Source organism: Myripristis murdjan, chromosome 1 (assembly GCF_902150065.1).
Source record: "Myripristis murdjan chromosome 1, fMyrMur1.1, whole genome shotgun sequence".
Classification (NCBI taxonomy): domain Eukaryota; kingdom Metazoa; phylum Chordata; class Actinopteri; order Holocentriformes; family Holocentridae; genus Myripristis; species Myripristis murdjan.
The window spans coordinates 1,684,708-1,703,491 of NC_043980.1; the positions used below are offsets into that span (position 1 = coordinate 1,684,708).

Below are 18,784 nucleotides of genomic sequence, written 5' to 3' on the forward strand. Positions count from 1 at the left end.
ATGTGTGCTGTTCAGTTCAGTTCAGTTTATTTACAAATCATTTGAGATACAAATACCAGTTATAGTCAGTGTTTAAGAAGCTATCTGTAGCTTATAAACAGGGGCCCAAAACATTAAAAAAACAACAACAACAACAACAACAAAAAAACAAAAACAAAAACAACCATACATTACATAACAAAACAGTTCCTTACATAACTGTAGTATCCTGAGACTTATACTTCTTATACTCTGGAGGGAGCTCTAGGCTCCAGGTGTGGGTTTCCTGTTAGAAAAATCTACATGTAGAAGTCCATGTCAGCTGATTTCCTCCTCTCACTCTCTGTATGTGTAGACTACCATGTGCCAGTAAAATCCAAGATATTTTTGGAGTCCTGCGTCCTCCTTGATTGTTTCCAGGGTCACAATGTTATATTGGCGACGAGGATAATCTGGAGAAATTTTTTTTTCTCGCTTTTTTGCCCTGATCCCTGGCCCTGTGCATGGATTGATTGCTAGATTGAATGATTGAACTCCAGGTGGACAAAAGCCTTGGTGGAAGGGGGAAGACAAGCAGGTGAGATGGCAACAATAGGATCCCTGCCTCCATTTGAGGGAAAAGTGCAAGCTTGGGAGGAATACTGTGAGATAATGGAACACTTCTTTACTGCAAATGATATCACTGATGAAGATAAAAAGAAGTCCATATTGCTCAGTGTGGTGGGAGCACAAACTTATAGTTTGATGAGAAACCTCCTAAGTCCTGCAAAACCTGGAGAAAAGACTTTTGCCCAGTTGGTAACTTTATTAAAGAACCACTTTAACCCCAAACCAAGTGAAATTGTCCAGAGGTTTAAATTTGAGTCACGAATGAGATGACCCACTGAATCTGTAGCTGAATATGTGGCTGAGTTAAGGAAACTGGCACAAGATTGTAATTATGGAGAGACACTTTCACAAATGTTACGGGACAGGCTGGTATGTGGAATAAATGATGATCGCATCCAGAGAAGATTATTGTCAGAGAGCAATCTCACATTTGAAAGTGCCCTGTCTCTAGCTCAAGCAATGGAGATTGCCAACAGAAATGTGCAGGATTTGCAGGCAAAGGCAGGAGCCATGTCCTGTAATGCAGTGAGGGCTTGTGGATCGGAGAGCAGGGGGCAAAAGAGAGAGAGCCAGGGGAGAGCAGAAAAGGATAAAGACTGTTATCGCTGCAAGGGTAAACATGCACCTGAAGACTGTCGGTTCAAAAAGGAAAAATGTCATGCATGTGGAATGACTGGACACATTGCCCGAGCTTGTCGCAATAATAAAAAGTCTAATGCTGAAAAGAATGCTGACAGAAGAACCAGAGGAAGAGGAAGACGCTTCACACAGGAGAGAAATGTGCATTATTGTTCTCCCAGAGTGGCAGAAGGGAGTGAGGAGGAGGAACAGGCATTCCCATTATACAGTGTCCTGGGCGAGGAGGAGGAGGGGGAACCACCCTACAAGGTATGCATGGCTTTAAATGAAGAACCAGTGACATTTGAAGTAGATACTGGTTGTGGACTCACCATCCTGAATAAGAAAACATTCAAAGAAAAAGTGAAAAATGCCCCTCCATTGAAAAAAAAACTCGCCTGAAGTTGAGAACATATACAAAGCAAAAGATAAAGGTGCTGGGGAAAACATATGTGAAAGTGAACTACAAACAACAGGAAAAGATATTGCCCATCATAGTTGTTCGGGGCACAGGTCCAAACTTACTAGGAAGATGGTGGTTGAAGCATGTTAAACTGGACTGGGCTGAAATAAAGAACCAGGCACACCACCCATCATCCCTGAACCTGGATCAAGTGCACACTACAACAAACTCACAGCCCCTGACCTTGGAGCAAGTGCTACAAAAGCATGAGGGAGTGTTTAAAGAAGAATTGGGAACTTTAAAAGGATTTAAAGCTACTATTCATGTACCTGATAATGCAGCTCCCCGCTTTTATAGACCCAGATCTGTTCCCTATGCTATGAAACCTAAAGTTGATGCTGAAATTGACAGACTGTTAAAAGAGAATATCATTACACCCGTCAAGTATTCTGAGTGGGCAGCTCCTGTGGTTCCTTTGCTCAAACCTGATGGTGCCTGTAGATTATGTGGAGATTATAAATTGACTGTGAATAGAGTCTCCACCCTGGAACAGTACCCCATACCAAAAGTAGAGGATTTGATGGCAGTGTTAGCTGGCGGGCAACAGTTCACCAAACTTGACATGAGTCATGCATATCAGCAAATCCAAATGGATGACCAGTCTAAGAAGTATTTAACTGTAAATACTCACCGTGGAATGTTTACATACAACAGATTACCATTTGGTGTATCCTCAGCCCCTGCAATATTCCAGAGAACCATGGAGGGGGTTCTCCAGGGAATACCACAAGTTGCTGTATATCTTGATGATATCCTGGTTACCGGGGAAACCAGAGAAATGCACCTCAAGACCCTGGATGAGGTGTTGACCAGGTTAGAAGATGCTGGTCTCAGATTAAAGAGAAGCAAATGCACATTGCTGGCTGATGAAGTTCAGTATTTGGGACATAAAGTGGATGCGAAAGGAGTTCACACAGTGGAGGTCAAGGTCAAAGCTGTTGTTGACGCACCCACCCCAACTTCAATGACAGAGCTCAAGGCTTACCTGGGCTTGCTGAATTATTATAACCGATTCCTTCCAAATCTCTCCACATTGCTGGCCCCTTTACATCATCTGCTGAGGAAAGATGTGGTTTGGAGCTGGGGGGACCGTCAAGAGGAAGCCTTCAGGAGGTCCAAAGACTTACTGAAGTCAGCTGATGTTTTGGTGCATTATTCGGGAGGGAGGCCTTTAATATTAGCCTGCGATGCCTCACCATATGGCGTGGGGGCAGTGTTGTCCCACAGGATGGAAGATGGAACAGAAAAACCAATTGGTTTTGTATCTCGAACCTTGGCACCAGCGGAGAAGAAATACTCACAGCTGGATAAAGAAGGTTTGGCTGTGATCTTTGGAATAAAAAGGTTCCACAAGTACCTTTATGGCCGGAACTTTACAATTGTGACTGATCACAAGCCCTTGATCTCCCTGTTCAATGAAACTAAACCTGTTCCTCAGATGGTGTCTCCACGTGTTCAGCGTTGGTCTGTATGGCTCAGAGCTTATGAGTATCACATTGTATACAGGCCTGGAAAGCAGCATGTAAATGCAGATGCCCTCAGTAGGCTTCCCTTGCCAGAAACATTCCCTGCTGAGGAAGAGGAGGATCTGGTGCTGATGCTGGATGGAATGGATGATGCACCAGTGACCACAGAACAAGTAAGGCATTGGACAGCTAAAGATGTGACACTGTCACGTGTGCATGGATATGTGCTAAAAGGATGGCCTTTAACAGTGGAGCCTGAATGTATGCCTTACTTCTCTCGACGCTTGGAGCTCAGTGTGCGAGATGGATGTGTTCTGTGGGGTGCTCGAGTCATTATTCCCCAGAAAGGAAGGAAAATTTTGTTAAAGTTGCTGCATCAGTCCCACCCAGGAATGTCTAGGATGAAGGGACTGGCCCGGTCATACACTATATTACCAAAAGTATTCGCTCACCCATTCAAATGATCAGAATCAGGTGTCCTAATCACTTGGCCTGGCCACAGGTGTATAAAATCAAGCACTCAGGCATGCAGACTGTGAAACAAGACGTTTGTGAAAGAATGGGCCGCTCTCAGGAGCTCAGTGAATTCCAGCGTGGAACTGTCATAGGATGCCACCTGTGCAACAAATCCAGTCGTGAAATTTCCTCGCTCCTAAATATTCCACAGTCAACTGTCAGCTCTATTATAACAAAATGGAAGCGTTTGGGAACAACAGCAACTCAGCCACGAAGTGGTAGGCCACGTAAAGTGACGGAGAGGGGTCAGCGGATGCTGAAGCGCATAGTGCAAAGAGGTCGCCGACTTTCTGCACAGTCAATTGCTACAGAGCTACAAACTTCATGTGACCTTCAGATTAGCCCAAGTACAGTACGCAGAGAGCTTCATGGAATGGGTTTCCATGGCCGAGCAGCTGCAGCCAAGCCACACATCACCAAGTGCAATGCAAAGCGTCAGATGCAATGGTGTAAAGCACGCCGCCACTGGCCTCTAGAGCAGTGGAGACGCGTTCTCTGGAGTGATGAATCACGCTTTTCCCTCTGGCAATCTGATGGACGAGTCTGGGTTTGGAGGTTGCCAGGAGAACGGTACATTTCAGACTGCATTGTGCCGACTGTGAAATTTGGTGGAGGAGGAATTATGGTGTGGGGTTGTTTTTCAGGAGCTGGGCTTGGCCCCTTAGTTCCAGTGAAAGGAACTTTGAATGCTTCAGGATACCAAAACATTTTGGACAATTCCATGCTCCCAACCTTGTGGGAACAGTTTGGAGCGGGCCCCTTCCTCTTCCAACATGACTGTGCACCAGTGCACAAAGCAAGGTCCATAAAGACATGGATGACAGAGTCTGGTGTGGATGAACTTGACTGGCCTGCACAGAGTCCTGACCTGAACCTGATAGAACACCTTTGGGATGAATTAGAGTGGAGACTGAGAGCCAGGCCTTCTCGACCAACATCAGTGTGTGACCTCACCAATGCGCTTTTGGAAGAATGGTCAAAAATTCCTATAAACACTCTCCTCAACCTTGTGGACAGTCTTCCCAGAAGAGTTGAAGCTGTAATAGCTGCAAAAGGTGGACCGACATCATATTGAACTCTATGGGTTAGGAATGGGATGGCACTTCAGTTCATAGTATGAGTAAAGGCAGGTGAGCGAATACTTTTGGTAATATAGTGTATGTCTGGTGGCCGCAGATGGATCAGGATGTTGAGAGGGAGGTACACCAGTGTGATGCGTGTCAACAGAATAGCATGTCTCCTTCTACAGCACCCTTACATCCCTGGGAATGGCCAGAGAAGCCCTGGACTCGAGTCCATGTGGACTATGCAGGTCCATTTTTGGGCAAGATGTTTCTGGTACTGGTTGATTCCCATTCTAAATGGATGGATGTGTATCCTGTGAATACAGCAACTACTCATGGAACCATTGAAAAGCTCAGACAAAGTTTCAGTGTCCATGGATTGCCACAGATGTTGGTGAGTGATAATGCTACATGCTTCATGAGTGCTGAGTTTGCTGATTTCATGTCTAAAAATGGGATAAAGCATGTGACTTCAGCCCCTTTCCATCCTTCATCGAACGGATTGGCTGAGAGAGCAGTTCGGACCTTTAAGGAGGGGATGAAGAGGATGCAAGGAGTTAATGAGAGCTTGGAAGCAAAAGTGTCCAGATTCCTGTTCAGTTACAGAATCACTCCACACTCTACCACAGGCTTGTCTCCGGCTGAAATGCTGATGTCACGGAGGCCCAGGTCTGCCTTTGACCTGTTACTCCCCGACTTGAAGTCTAAGGTGGAAAAGAAACAGTGGAAACAAAAAGTTAATCATGACAACCGCACCAAGCTCAGAAGTTTTTCACCTGGGAATCCAGTTTTTACAAGGAACTATGGATATGGTCCCAAATGGATCCCTGGAACAGTTGAGAGCTGCACAGGTCCTCTGTCATGTACAGTCCTCATTGGAAATGGACAGGTCGTGAGGAGACATGTTGACCAAATCAGGAAGAGAGAGCTAAGTGGTGTTCCTGATACCGATCCCAGTACACCTCAGGTGGTGAACACACCATCTCTTGTGATACCAGAAGAAGTGCAGTCCCCTGAGGTCAGGGCCTCTGACTCTCCAACCCCTGTGGAAGACTTTAAAAGCGACACACCCATGTTGGGGAGTGAGCCCCCACCTGTGCTGCAGGAACAAGGAACACCACCCTTAAGGCGCTCTATTAGAGAGAGGCGCCCACCTGATTATTATAGGCCTTAGTTAACATTGGAAAAAAAAAAAAAAAAACACTGGTTTATCAGATCTGCAGTGAATACTACTAATGATTAAATTTATTTGTGAAACCAAATTATTCTAGGTTGTCACAGAGACATTTATGTATTGCATTTAAAAGTGAGTTTAAGTTCAAAATATTAAAACCCAGATTTAAGTTACAATTTAAGAGTTAAATTGAAGTTGAGTTAAACTTATACATGTTATATAAAATGTATGTTAAGTACAATGCTGCTTAATTTATGTTATTTTTCTCTTGCAGTGAGTCTGCAGACCTGAGAGGGGAGGGATGTAGTATCCTGAGACTTATACTTCTTATACTCTGGAGGGAGCTCTAGGCTCCAGGTGTGGGTTTCCTGTTAGAAAAATCTACATGTAGAAGTCCATGTCAGCTGATTTCCTCCTCTCACTCTCTGTATGTGTAGACTACCATGTGCCAGTAAAATCCAAGAAAGATATTTTTGGAGTCCTGCGTCCTCCTTGATTGTTTCCAGGGTCACAATGTTATAATAACCTACTCTGAACACTAAGATCCCCTCGGATTCCCTAGATACAGAGATATTCACATAAAATCAGTACATCAGTTATACATGAGAAATACATACATACATATATTCATTCAAGTGAGCAGTTCATAATTTAGATCCTCAGCAGTTTTTTAACAGTTTCGTAATACATATAATTAAACATAACTAGATAGCAGCTTTTGTTTTAACCTCTTTTTAAATATAGACAGAGATGCAGACTCTTTTATAGTGCTGTCAATCTCATTCCAAATTTTTGGACCTTTACAGGTTATACTAAAACTTGTACATTTCAGTTTCCTTTTCTTTCCCTTTAAAAGTTGTTTTCCCCTTGTGTTGTGTTCCTGAGTGGGAAAATAAATTGGAATGAGTTGACAGAGTCTGTCATTGAGTCTAAATATTACATTAAACATTACACAGGCATTCTGAAAAATGTTACACTCAGTGAGCTTCAGAAGCCCATAACCATGAAAAAGAGGATCAGTGGGAGCAGTAAATTTGCTCCATGATATGACTCGTATTACTTTCTTTTGTAAGATCAGTAATTTCTCAAAATAACTTGGATATGTATCACACCCAGTGTTGGGACCAATTACTCACAAAACTAATAAGTTACAATTACTAATTACTTCTGTAAAAAAGTAATTTTGATTACTACTCAATTACTGCTGCAGAAGAGTAATTCAATTACTGGGGAAAGTAATTTTAATGATTACTTTTTTCTTTTCTTAAATCCTCTTATTAATGCACATATTTTTGCGTTGCTGTTTCAGTGTGGACATTGCTGTCAAATTTCATCTATCATTGTCAGTGTTGGCCACGTTACTTTGAAAAAGTAATTCATTATAGCTTAAAGTAGTGATGTCAGTTAGTCAGGATGGGGAATTGAACCCATGGTCTTCTGCACGACAGGCAGCGAAATTATCCGCTCTGCCGTCGGAGAACACAGATGATTCTTCTAATTTGTGCTCAGTCATTCTCCATGCATGTTGCTAAGTTACGAAAAACTGCAAAGTCCGACCGGTTTGAAAATTGACACACCGCTTTTTCTCCACAAGACGCACATTTTTCGAACAGGATAGTAAAATAATAATAATAAGTATTAGTAGTAAGTAACGGCAAGTAACGGCGCATTTTATTGTCAGTAACGGTAACGGCGTTACAACGGGGGAAACAGTAATTTCTTTGATTACTCGTTACTGATAAAAGTAACGCCGTTAGTAACGCCGTTACTTTGTAACGCCGTTACTCCCATCACTGATCACGCCATAAAAAATTACAATAATTTAAATGAGGCACAAATAGAGACTGGTACAAGGTTAGGAGAGCTTCAAGAGGAAGGAAATGTCTCAACTTAAAAAACAAGCCAACATATTTAGATAATTTTTTGGTCAGAACATCAATATGTTTCCTGTAGTTCAAAAATTCATCAATGTATATTCCCAAAAATCTAGTAAATTCTACCCTCTCGATAGCTCTACCATGTATCTCAATTCTTGTGTGTGCAATATTATTACGGTTTCTATTTGAGCGAAATACAATGTAATTAGTTTTAGCCATATTTAAAGCTAATCTGTTACATTTAAACCAGGAGTCCACCTTGGACAATTCTTCATTTATAAGATTTTGGAGATATTCCATATTTTTATGAGAAAAAAATAAATTTGTGTCATCTGCAAAAATGACTTTATGCAGGATGTTAGAGGAATTCTCAAAATCATTTACATATAAGATGAAGAGAAGCGGTCCTAATATCGAACCTTGTGGGACCCCATGTTTGATACTCTTACATTGTGATTTACTATTATTTATATTAACATATTGCTTCCTTTCATATATGTAACTTCTGAACCAACTGAGTGCAGTTCCCCTGACACCGTAATGCTGCAGTTTGCCTAAAAGGATTTTAAAATCGATGGTATCAAACGCTTTTGATAAATCGAGGAAAACTCCAATCCCACACTCACCTTTATCAATAGCATAATTTATTCTTTCTGCAAGATCTAAAATTGCCATACTGGTTGTGTTCTTCTTTCTAAAGCCATATTGTGATGGGATGAGTATATTCGATTTATCTAAATAATCACTAAGTCTATTATGTACTATTTTCTCTAATAGGCCTACTTCCTGTCAGCACCATGTCACATATACAGAGTGGACGTAACACTCAGAGCAGCCGCCCTTTCCATCAAACCCACTGAGCAGCTTCATCTACAGAGGACTTTGAATCCTCTGGGACTCTGCACACATGGACTGGAAACTACTGACGTTTACAAAGCTCTAATTTCAGCCTCTCAGCAACATTCACTGCATTTTTGCTTTTCATTTTCTGCAGGGAATTTGGTGATAAGTTTAAATGTGTATTTATAATTATTATAAATCATGTGAGGAGGAGGACCTCTGGGTCACACTGGTTTATTTAAGCAGGACAACTACAGAGTGATGACTCCGGCCAGAGAGTTGGTGTAGAGAGGATATATTGAAGTCAAGGGATTACAGGTCTGTATATGTGTGGTTCTGAAAATAAAGGAAGCAAAATCATATCTTAAACATATTTTTTCCAAAATAAATAAATTTACGGTCTCGGGAATATAATCTCAAGTGGTAGAATAATGAAAGTAAGCAACTCCTTATAATTATAATAAAACAGTTACTCAGAGAACTGTAGTTACTAATGTAACTGAACTGACGGTCACTCAGAGCCTAATCAGCGCATTCTATCGCGACATCAACAATCAATACCAACGAAGTGGAAAACAGCCAAACCGGTGTGCATTTTGCTGAAGTTCAATTCTCTACAGGCGAGAGAACATGAATGGAAGCTCACCTGGCTCACTCACGCACACAAATCCACACAAGTCAAGGAGGAAAAGTTAATTGTCCATGTTGAGCAGAGCCGAGCGCTCTGAGGCTCACAGCGTTAAAGGCAGGGGTCCCCAAACTTTTTCCTGTGAGGGCCACATAACTTTTACCTTCTCTGATGGGGGGCCGGGTTCAGTTTGTAACAGAAAAAGTGTGACGATCGCAGGGGTGCCTTACGGAAGCCCTAAAGGGCCATACATAAATATATTTTATTTCCTCCGTTTTCTCGTGATAACGAGATAATTCCTCAGTTTTCTCGTGATAACGAGATAATTTTCCTCCGTTTTCCCGTGATAACGAGATAAATTTCCTCTGTTTTCTCGTGATAACGAGATAATTTTCCTCCGTTTTCTCGTGATAACGAGATAATTCCTCCGTTTTCTCGTGATAACGAGATAATTTTCCTCCAGGTGATCAGTGAAATCACCTGGTGGAGGTCTTGGTTGGAATGAAAACCTGCAGCCTCTCGGCCCTCCATGGCACATGATTGGTGACCCCTGCTTTATGTGTCCAAGGAGACGTCAGTCAGCATGACATGTCACGTATGATGGAAATCTCAGGCCTATCACGTTTCATTCATTCATTCAAAACGGAGGGAAAATATCTCGTTATCACGAGAAAACGGAGGAAAATTATCTCGTTATCACGAGAAAACGGAGGGAAATTATCTCGTTATCACGGGAAAACGGAGGGAAATTATCTCGTTATCACGAGAAAACGGAGGAAATTTATCTCGTTATCACGGGAAAACGGAGGAAAATTATCTCGTTATCACGAGAAAACGGAGGAATTATCTCGTTATCACGAGAAAACGGAGGAAATAAAATATATTTATGTATGGCCCTTTAGGGCTTCCGTAAATACCACTATTTGTGAAATAAGTAATAACCAAATAACCCTCTCTGGGTTATTCACAGAAAAAATAAAGTCCATGGAACATCAACTTTCTGTTGTGCTGTGCACAATCTTAACAGGTAAAAGTTCAGCTTAGTTGTCAGAGCAGAATCTCTAACTTAAATGCAGGGACGGTTTTTGCTATGGGCAGTGTGGGCAACCGCCCAGGGCGCAATCTACTTGGGGGCGCACGAGAAAAAAAATCGCCAGTTTTCTAGACTACCATATTGACCCGCACATGCCATCAGTAGCCTACCATCAGTCGGCATCAGGCGGGCTGGTGGGCTGGGTGTGGCACCGGCCGGTAGGCCGCGCCCACCCGGTCTGGTCTGCCGGATCTGACAGGTGAGCGGCTTAATGGCGGCCAGTGCCGGCTCGCCTGATGCCGACTGATGCTGCCCCGGTTGGAGTAGTAACATGAAAGGGCGCAAGCCAGTAATTTCGCCTAGAGCGGCAACAGGCAGAACTGCCACTGCTTAAATGACTCATATGAGCAGTCTCTCAAAGTTCTTGTGTTCCTTCCTTATAATCCTTTTGTAGGTTCCAGTAGGCTGTCACGTTCTATGCGTGTATTAGTCCCGGATACATAGTTTGGGGACCACTGGTTAAAGGGCATGTCGGTGCGCGTCTCGGGCACGCGCCCTGGCACACAGCATGTCCGTGCGCGTCCCTGCTACTTGCCAATGATCTGTGGGCGTGCATCGGGGCTTTTGTACAAATCATGTCTATTTGTCTTACTAACTCCTACTTCTCTGTTTGTCAGGTAATAATTCTGCAAATATTCTTTTTTGTTTGTGTCTTTGTTTTGGAAAGAAATCAAGTTAATCTGCTCATGTTTGGAAGGGTCAATATTGAATGTTCAGTGATAGCAGCGTAAAAAAAACAAACAAAACAAACAAACAAACAAACAAAACAAAACAAAAAAAAACAGGTGAAATAATTGATAAAAAAAAGTTTTTCTCTTTTGGTGAGTCAACATCAGAAAAAGGAAACTTCAGTCAAGCCTCTCCAAGCTGTCAGACTGGCTCTACAACATATTTGATCCATGAGGTGTGTTCTGATTACAGTCTACCTGACACTGACTTTACCATTAAAAACAAGAGTCAAGTAAAACATTTTAGACAAAGTTTGTCTTCAGTGTTAGACATCAGTGCTGAAAATAATAGTACAATAATTAATTAGATCAGTAAAACATTTAAATCCCATGTTGACAGACCCTCCCACCACCTTGTGCTCCCAGTCTGCTCTGCAGTCTTCCAGCTGTGAGACACAAACATCTGTACTGATCCCTGGTCGGGTCTTTACCTGCTGAATCACATCCACATCAAATCCAAGAGACTTTCCAGCTTCATGTGGAGAGGAAACCCAGAGAGAGAAGACGCCGCTGCTTCTCCTGTTGCTCCGAGGCTGCAGTCACTTCCTCATGACTTCAGTGTCACAGTGTGGAAACGTCAGAGCCACATCCCAGCATTTTTCTGTTGCCCGCCACACAATACCTGAAAGACAGGTACACATTTCTGAGCTATAGACGTATAATATTACGTATACGTAGGATAATAATACGTATAATATACTGTATCTATGCTGAGCTTTTTTTGAGACATTGGAACCACATCCTGTATGTGGTGGATACATCTTTATGTTATCTCACGTTACATTTCAAGCTTCAAAATGTCTCTGTCAAAAAAAAAAAAAAAAAAAACAGAAAAGGAAAAAAAAAAACAAAGTTGATTCTGAAATTACCTGTGATGAAGGAAGCTGAAGCGGCATTACAAGACGAATATAGTCATTAATTGACAAAATATTGTATGTGGCCCCTGTACCCCCATTGCAGTGGTGTAGTCTAGTTTATTCTAGTGGGTATACGCGCATAAACACACAGACACACACACACACACACACACACACACACACACACACACAAACACAACAGGCTCCCTTTCTGAAGCTGTAGTGTCCCCCGAAACGTCTGGCCTGACGGAAGCCCCTATGGTCAAAAAGAGCCCACTTCGTAACACAGAGAAGGCGACGTTATGAACGGGAGAGTGAACCTTTTGTCAAAAAACATACTGATACGTATATTTGCTCATTTTTAAGTGGTTATACGGAAATTCGGTACCTTTTCTAGTGGGTATACGGTGTATACCTGCGTCACGTAGACTACACCACTGCCCCATTGCTTTTCATAGTTGGCCCCCTTGCTATTGAAGTTGAATAGCCCTGCCGTAGAAGCTGTCAGAGACATGAAGGGGCTGCTCAGGATGAAGGACTTGTCCTGAGCTGCAGGGAGAGCGGCCAGTCCAGTGGAGTCCAGCTGCTTCACAGCAGCAACATGGACAATCTCAACTTTCAGCACAGAGGGAGCAGCACGGCCAGTTCAAAGCAGCACCAGGCTCTGCTTTCACTCTCACATTCTGTTTATGGAGCGTGAGCGCCACCAAGTGGACAGGAGTGGAAGTTCTCTCAATGCTTTTCATCCATCCAGAGAATATCAAAGTGAACAGCAGGCTTCTGAACTTTTACAAATGGCTTTGAAATCCACAGTTTTGAGGTGTTCTCATTCCAGAGCTTCTTGTCCTCCATGCCAACACTGTAAACAGCTGAGAAATATTTCTCATGAATCACCGTCCATCCACCGTCCTCCCTCCAGGCTTCTCACCAGGGCCAAAACCACCATTTCAACATTGGGGGGGACAGATATTGAATTTGCTATTGAATTGCTAACATATTCCAGCAATATTGGGGGGGACATTTTTGGAGTGCCTGAACAGTATATGGACATTTGGTCCCTGCTTCTCACTGACTCTGTTTTTATTGTCTCTTTGTTTTAAATGACCTCCTTTTCATAATATTGTTTATTTCATGTGAATTTGTCTCTTTTTACTGTGAAGTGTCTCTGAGTGCCAAGAAAAGCCTAAACAAATAAAATATATTATTATTATTACTTTGTTATAATATTGTATGCAGACTCAAATGACTGTGCTGTTCTTTGTGTCCCTTGGCTCAATGTATTTTCAGTGTCGTTCAATGAATCCACTTCTTTTAGGGCTGCAGTATATTTTTGTCCACAAGGTGGCAGTCTACGGGCTGCTTCCAGCTGTGCCGGGTTCAGCCTAACCTCACTGTGATGGAGGAAGATAACAAACATCATGAAGGTCATTTGTCACAGAGCAGCAGAAGCACCAAACTGGTTCTGTTGGTGGTCCACACCATGCAGGGGCTGCTCCCTCCATGATGCTGCCTCCTCCTCCTCCTTCTCCTCCTCACTGTCCTTCTGCTGCCTGAGGTCTTCACTTACTTCACTTCTGTTTCAGCCAGTCAGCATGAAGTCCTTGAATGGATCAGGTGTGCAAGAGCAGAGCTGGAACAGAAACCTGCAGGACGGGACAGGGGGTCCTGGAGGTCTGGGATGACACTCCTGCCCTCCACTGGGGTTGATTTGGAGATATTTGTGCTTGTTTTTAAAGCTGTGAGAGGTCAGGCTGCTGCGGCTCTGGGACCTGAAATTATTTTATCTCATTTATATCTTACGTTTTGGATCTGAGATACTTATCCTCTCAGTTTTTTTTGAAAAGCACTTAGTAATTTTGTTTTTGAAAGGTGCTAGATGAATAAAGTGATTATGATTACTATCATCATTGTAGACAAAGTGCAGTGCACTCCAGCACAATTTCATTTCAGTGAATAATAAAAAGGTGTGGCACTTGATATAAGCAGCGGTGGAATGTTACTACATAATGCACTCAATTATTACATATCAATCACAAAAGAAATAAGTGTAACTGCTGCATTAGCTCACAGTATGTAACAACATCTGTAGTACAATATTATAAAACGAGGCCAAATGTTGCATTTTACGTTCAAGGTTTTTAATTACAAAACGTGGCAAGACATTACAAAATGAAGGAAAACTGTATTACACTGTCAGGTGGTGACATGATGCGTTGTTACAAGGCAACTTAATGCTGTGACGTTCTGAATGAAAACAGATGGAGCTGTGGATCATGAGGCTAAAACAACACATGCACCTGAACGACACACAGAGGTGGCTTCTGGGAAACTTTCACAGTCCAACGAGAAACTCCAAGTCAGCTGATCTGCAGCCTCAGGACACCTGACGGTCAGCAGTGCTCCTGCACGCCACCAAAACTGGACTTTATTCAGTAAACAAAGGCAAAGTCCCTCCGTCTGGATTACCGTTTGTGATTTTTAAGGTGAGCTGGACCTTCAGTGGATTCAGGCTGAAAGTCTTTTTTTGTTTTGTTTGTGCAAATCTGAGCAGAAAACATGAAACCTGTCAGAGATTCAAACGAAACGGAGTGGACAGGATCTACGATGAAGAAGAAGGCAGCTGGTGATGAAACTGACAGACTGACAGCTCTGACCTTTGACCCCCAACAGCTTGAAAACAGGCCACATGAATACACATTTCATTTTATTTCTGTTCTGTTTTTTTTTTTTTTTTTTTTTTTTTTTGAAAATGCAACTTTATTAATGATTTATTTATTTATTGTGAGCGTGTGCAGAGAAGCTGCAGGACCAAAGCGCCGCCGCTGAGATCACAGCCATCAAACTGCTTCCTGTTCACTGGCCACACCACAGAAGAAGAAAACAGCGCGTTCAAACAGCGTTTTCCAGACGTTGAGTTTTTGGTGCCCGGAAGCAGCGACTTCATGTTGACAGAGGGATGAAACAGAGAGAAAGCTTCTTTTTTTCAAAGATTATTTTTTGGCATTTCTGCTCTATTTGACAATGACAGTGGAGAGAGAGACGGGACAGGCAGGTGAGAGAGAGAGAGACAGGACAGGTAGGAGAGAGAGAGAGAGAGAGAGACAGGACAGGCAGGTGAGAGAGAGAGAGAGAGAGACAGGACAGGCAGGTGAGACAGAGAAACAGGCCTGAGGTCATATATAAACACCGTGTGCTCCAGCAGGTGGCGCTGTGCAACGTCCTGGGTCAGATGCTGCATTCACGTGTTGTTTACTGTGAATTTGAGCTCCTGCTGCTGATTACCAGCAGAATGTGATTTTTTTTTCCTTTAGGTGCTGCAGACGTTTATCAACACAAAAGAAGAAGAAATAAAAGTAAAAATTTTCTCTTGTATCAAAGCCTGTGGAGGTTTACATCTGAACTGCTGTAAGACAAAGTAACAGCCTGCAGTTCAGTGTTGTGTCCAGCAGGGGCAGCACTGAGCTAAACAGAGCAGAATCTGTGTGGGTCAGTGGGGCTCAATGCTCTAAACTGATCAGCCCATTTGATTCCAGATATTGATCAGTAACTGGACTGTTCCTGTCCATATTTCTGCTGCAGACAGGATTATAAACTGAAATTATAATCCACGGCTGTAAAATGCTGTGAGTTTGAGCAGATTAGCACTGGTATTGAGGCTCTGTGCTGCTGACTGGCTGCAGAACCACAGGAGAACCAATCATCTGCTTCCTAAATGTTCCACATGTCCTTCCTCTGAGCTCAGAGAAATGTGGAGCTTCTGAAGCAGCGGCTGCTCGTTTCCACCGACGCACAGGAGGAGCAGGATTATCATCTACAGAGCTGACACTCTGCTCAGCTTCTGCAGTGCCCCCTGCAGGTGGACACGTGTTCTTGGGGCTCTGCTTATTGGTCACAATTGACAGCCAATGAAACGTGAGTAACTTTTTTACAAATATAAATACAAACAATTGGCCGTTCCAACCAGTTAAGACACGTTAACACTTTCCAAGTAACAACTAACAACCAGAGGTGGTGAAGGCAGCGTTACGCCGCTCACACCAGCAGACTGTACACACACACACACACACACACACACACAGAGTACACAGTAAACATATGTACAGTTATTCCATGGCAGCATGTGGAGGGTCTGACGGGACGGAGGGAGGAGATTCAGAGTCCTGTAGTGTTTGTGCTGCTGGTTCAGAGTCAGGGCCGGGTCGTAGTTCTGTGTCAAAACACCAGCTGCCCCTCTGCTGGTCTGCACTGCTCTGACACCATCCGGCTCCATGATGGCCATAAACAACAATAAACAATAATAATGAAAAAAAAAACTTCTTTTACGTGTTCAGAGGCTCTCAGTGGGTTTAGGACCAGCCTGCCACACTGATGCTTTGTGATTAATTATAATCCCTCACGGCCTCTCAGATCATCTGCTGCTGCTTTTTAAAATACAAACTGTCACATAAACAAGAGAATCGTCAGCGAAGACGTTTTTAACTGGTTCCTCCCCGAGGCTGGAAGAGCTGCAGCAAGCTCTGTGGACGTTTTTAAACCACAACTAAAAGCTGATTCATTCAACACTGACTTAAACTGTCACACTTCCTTTGTTTATTCTTTTATTCTGTTGTTTTTACATATTTTTTTGTTTTTATGTCCTCCTTTGTTTCAACATATCTTACTGTTTCTAAATCTTGTTTCATCTCCATCTTTTACGTATCTTACTGACATGTTTTACTGTTTCTACTCTGTTTTTCAATCGACTCACTGGTTTTATGGTGCCATATTTGCACTGTTGTTATATTGTCTTTTCAATTTTATACCTGTTTTTTTTTTTTTTTCACTTTATGGTGAAGCACTTTGAGCTACACCCGCTGTATGAAAGGTGCTATAGAAATAAAGTATTGTAATTATTATAACTTTAATCCCATGCATGCATGTCGCAGCTGTCACTGTGATAACATCCCACTGATGTAATACACCATTAATGTAATAACCATTTGTACTGTATAATGTAATAATCCAGTTAATGTCTTTCCTGCAAAACACAATAAAAGGTACCTGACATTAATGTAATACAATGTTATTCTGTTCTTCCTGTCTCCTGTTAATAATAATTAAAATAATGTGAACTACATAGGACTTACACAACTGCATACACATCTGTGAAGGGGTGAGTTGCATTTGAGCTGTTAATTAGTTATCAATTTAGTTATTACATTTTTGAAAACTAGAAATCATTTGTGTTAGTGTAACTCATCTCAGTAAAGGTCTAATTATGTGATAGGAAGTGTGTTAGTAAGTGCTTCAAATGAGTGGAAGACAATGCTCAAAAAATATACTTTTTTTCACAAATATACTTTATATGGCACAGTCGTTATCAGTTTCACGGCAAATCTGCAGTTGGGGGACAATTTTGATCATTCAGTATTGTGTATCAGTTCAGTTATTATATTTTTGATAATAAAGTTGAATTTACAAGAAAAAAAATGGGAAAAATGGTCCAGCTCCAGCACCTTATATTTTTTTCTGTGCAGCGACCATCGTACTCTGTCTTCAGTACGACTACCATTTCTGAGCGGCATCACATGTTTTGCTGATTATGTCGACAGAACGTGGGCGCATGCTGTCATTGCTGTTATTATCACTGTTAGAAGTATAATCGTTGCTAATTCTTTTTTTTTCTGTAGTTACATCATTCTTTTGCATGATGATGTGATGTTTACTTGTGAGTTGCTGACTTGGTTGTGACTACTGGGGATTCAAATACATAAATAAGTAAATAAATAAAATAAGAATGATAAAAAGTTCATTTCAATACTTGTGAAAGCACAAGAAAACTGATCCAGCATCACTGATCTGACCTTTAAATAGATCATTTTAATGATCTATTTAACAGCATATTAATGACCATGTAACAGCACTGCTTAGTTAGGGCATCACTGAATGTACTATATATTTGTGTTTTTGGCGTCTTATAATCCCATCCAGGTTGGGGCGAGTCACAGGATGTGAAAATAAAGTAAATTCAATCATTTGGCCTTGGAAATTGGGATGGTGACATTTTGACACAGAACTACAACTCAGCATTTAGCTGCACTCTGTCCAGCAGCTTCCCGGGTTTTGATTTTTTCATCCTTTATTTATCCAGGAAGGTCCCACTGAGATAGAAGATCTCTTCTTCCAGGGAGTTCTGGTCGAGAGGGGCGGTCCGGACCGGACGGACCGGCTGGAGGCGGTGGCTCAGCTCAGTCTGCACACTGTTGGACCCTCCGTCCACCAATAAGACAAGAGCACCAGTACTGGACCAGCAAGGTCAGGGTTCCAGTCTGGATTGGCACTGATGACACTAGAAACGTACCAGTAAGGCAAGTGAACATATTTGGTTCTGGAAACTTTCAGAGGAAACCAGTCCAATTCTCTGACACCGGAACAGGATGGGATCAGAACAGGACTGGTCCGATCCTGATCTGGTCCTGATCTGGTCCCAGGCTTGTCTCGGTCTGGTCCTGATCTGGTCCCGGTCTGGTCCTGATCTGGGGGTCAGTAGCTGTTCTCGTGTCCGGCCAGGATGTACAGGTTGCTGGGCTCAGTTGGGTGGTCTGTGGCTCTGCTCTCTAGCACCACCACCCTGCCGGAACAGGAACAACAACAACATCAGCACATTCACATTCAGGAGCGTCCGGCTGCAGGCCCACAGAGGAGCCTCTGACCTGCCAAGCCGCCCCGGACCCCAACCTCAACCTTTGACCTACATCACTGACGGGTCATGTCATGTTGTTGCCTGGATGGGGATACTTGTGATGATCTCCTGCCCTTTCCTGTAGTGCCACCAGCAGGCCATCACACAGGTAAACAGACAGACAAGTGAAAAGACAGACAGATGAATAGAC

General features: G+C 42.6%; 2 protein-coding genes across 2 annotated transcripts in view; one reads left to right on the forward strand and one right to left on the reverse strand.

Annotated features, from left to right (window-relative positions):
* The first annotated feature begins 1,257 nt into the window (after window positions 1-1,257).
* Window positions 1,258-18,177, forward strand: LOC115357044 (uncharacterized protein K02A2.6-like). The gene is given in 4 exon segments (XM_030048385.1): window positions 1,258-1,563; window positions 1,566-3,556; window positions 4,809-5,811; window positions 18,043-18,177. Coding segments are annotated over 4 exon segments (3,435 nt in total).
* Window positions 16,706-18,784, reverse strand: part of LOC115356978 (mitogen-activated protein kinase kinase kinase kinase 3-like) — a 102,761-nt gene continuing 100,682 nt past the window's right edge. The window contains exon 34 of the mRNA XM_030048330.1: window positions 16,706-18,522. Coding sequence (XP_029904190.1) covers window positions 18,435-18,522 — 88 coding nt within the window. The 3' untranslated portion in view covers window positions 16,706-18,434. The remainder of the gene's footprint in view (window positions 18,523-18,784) is intronic.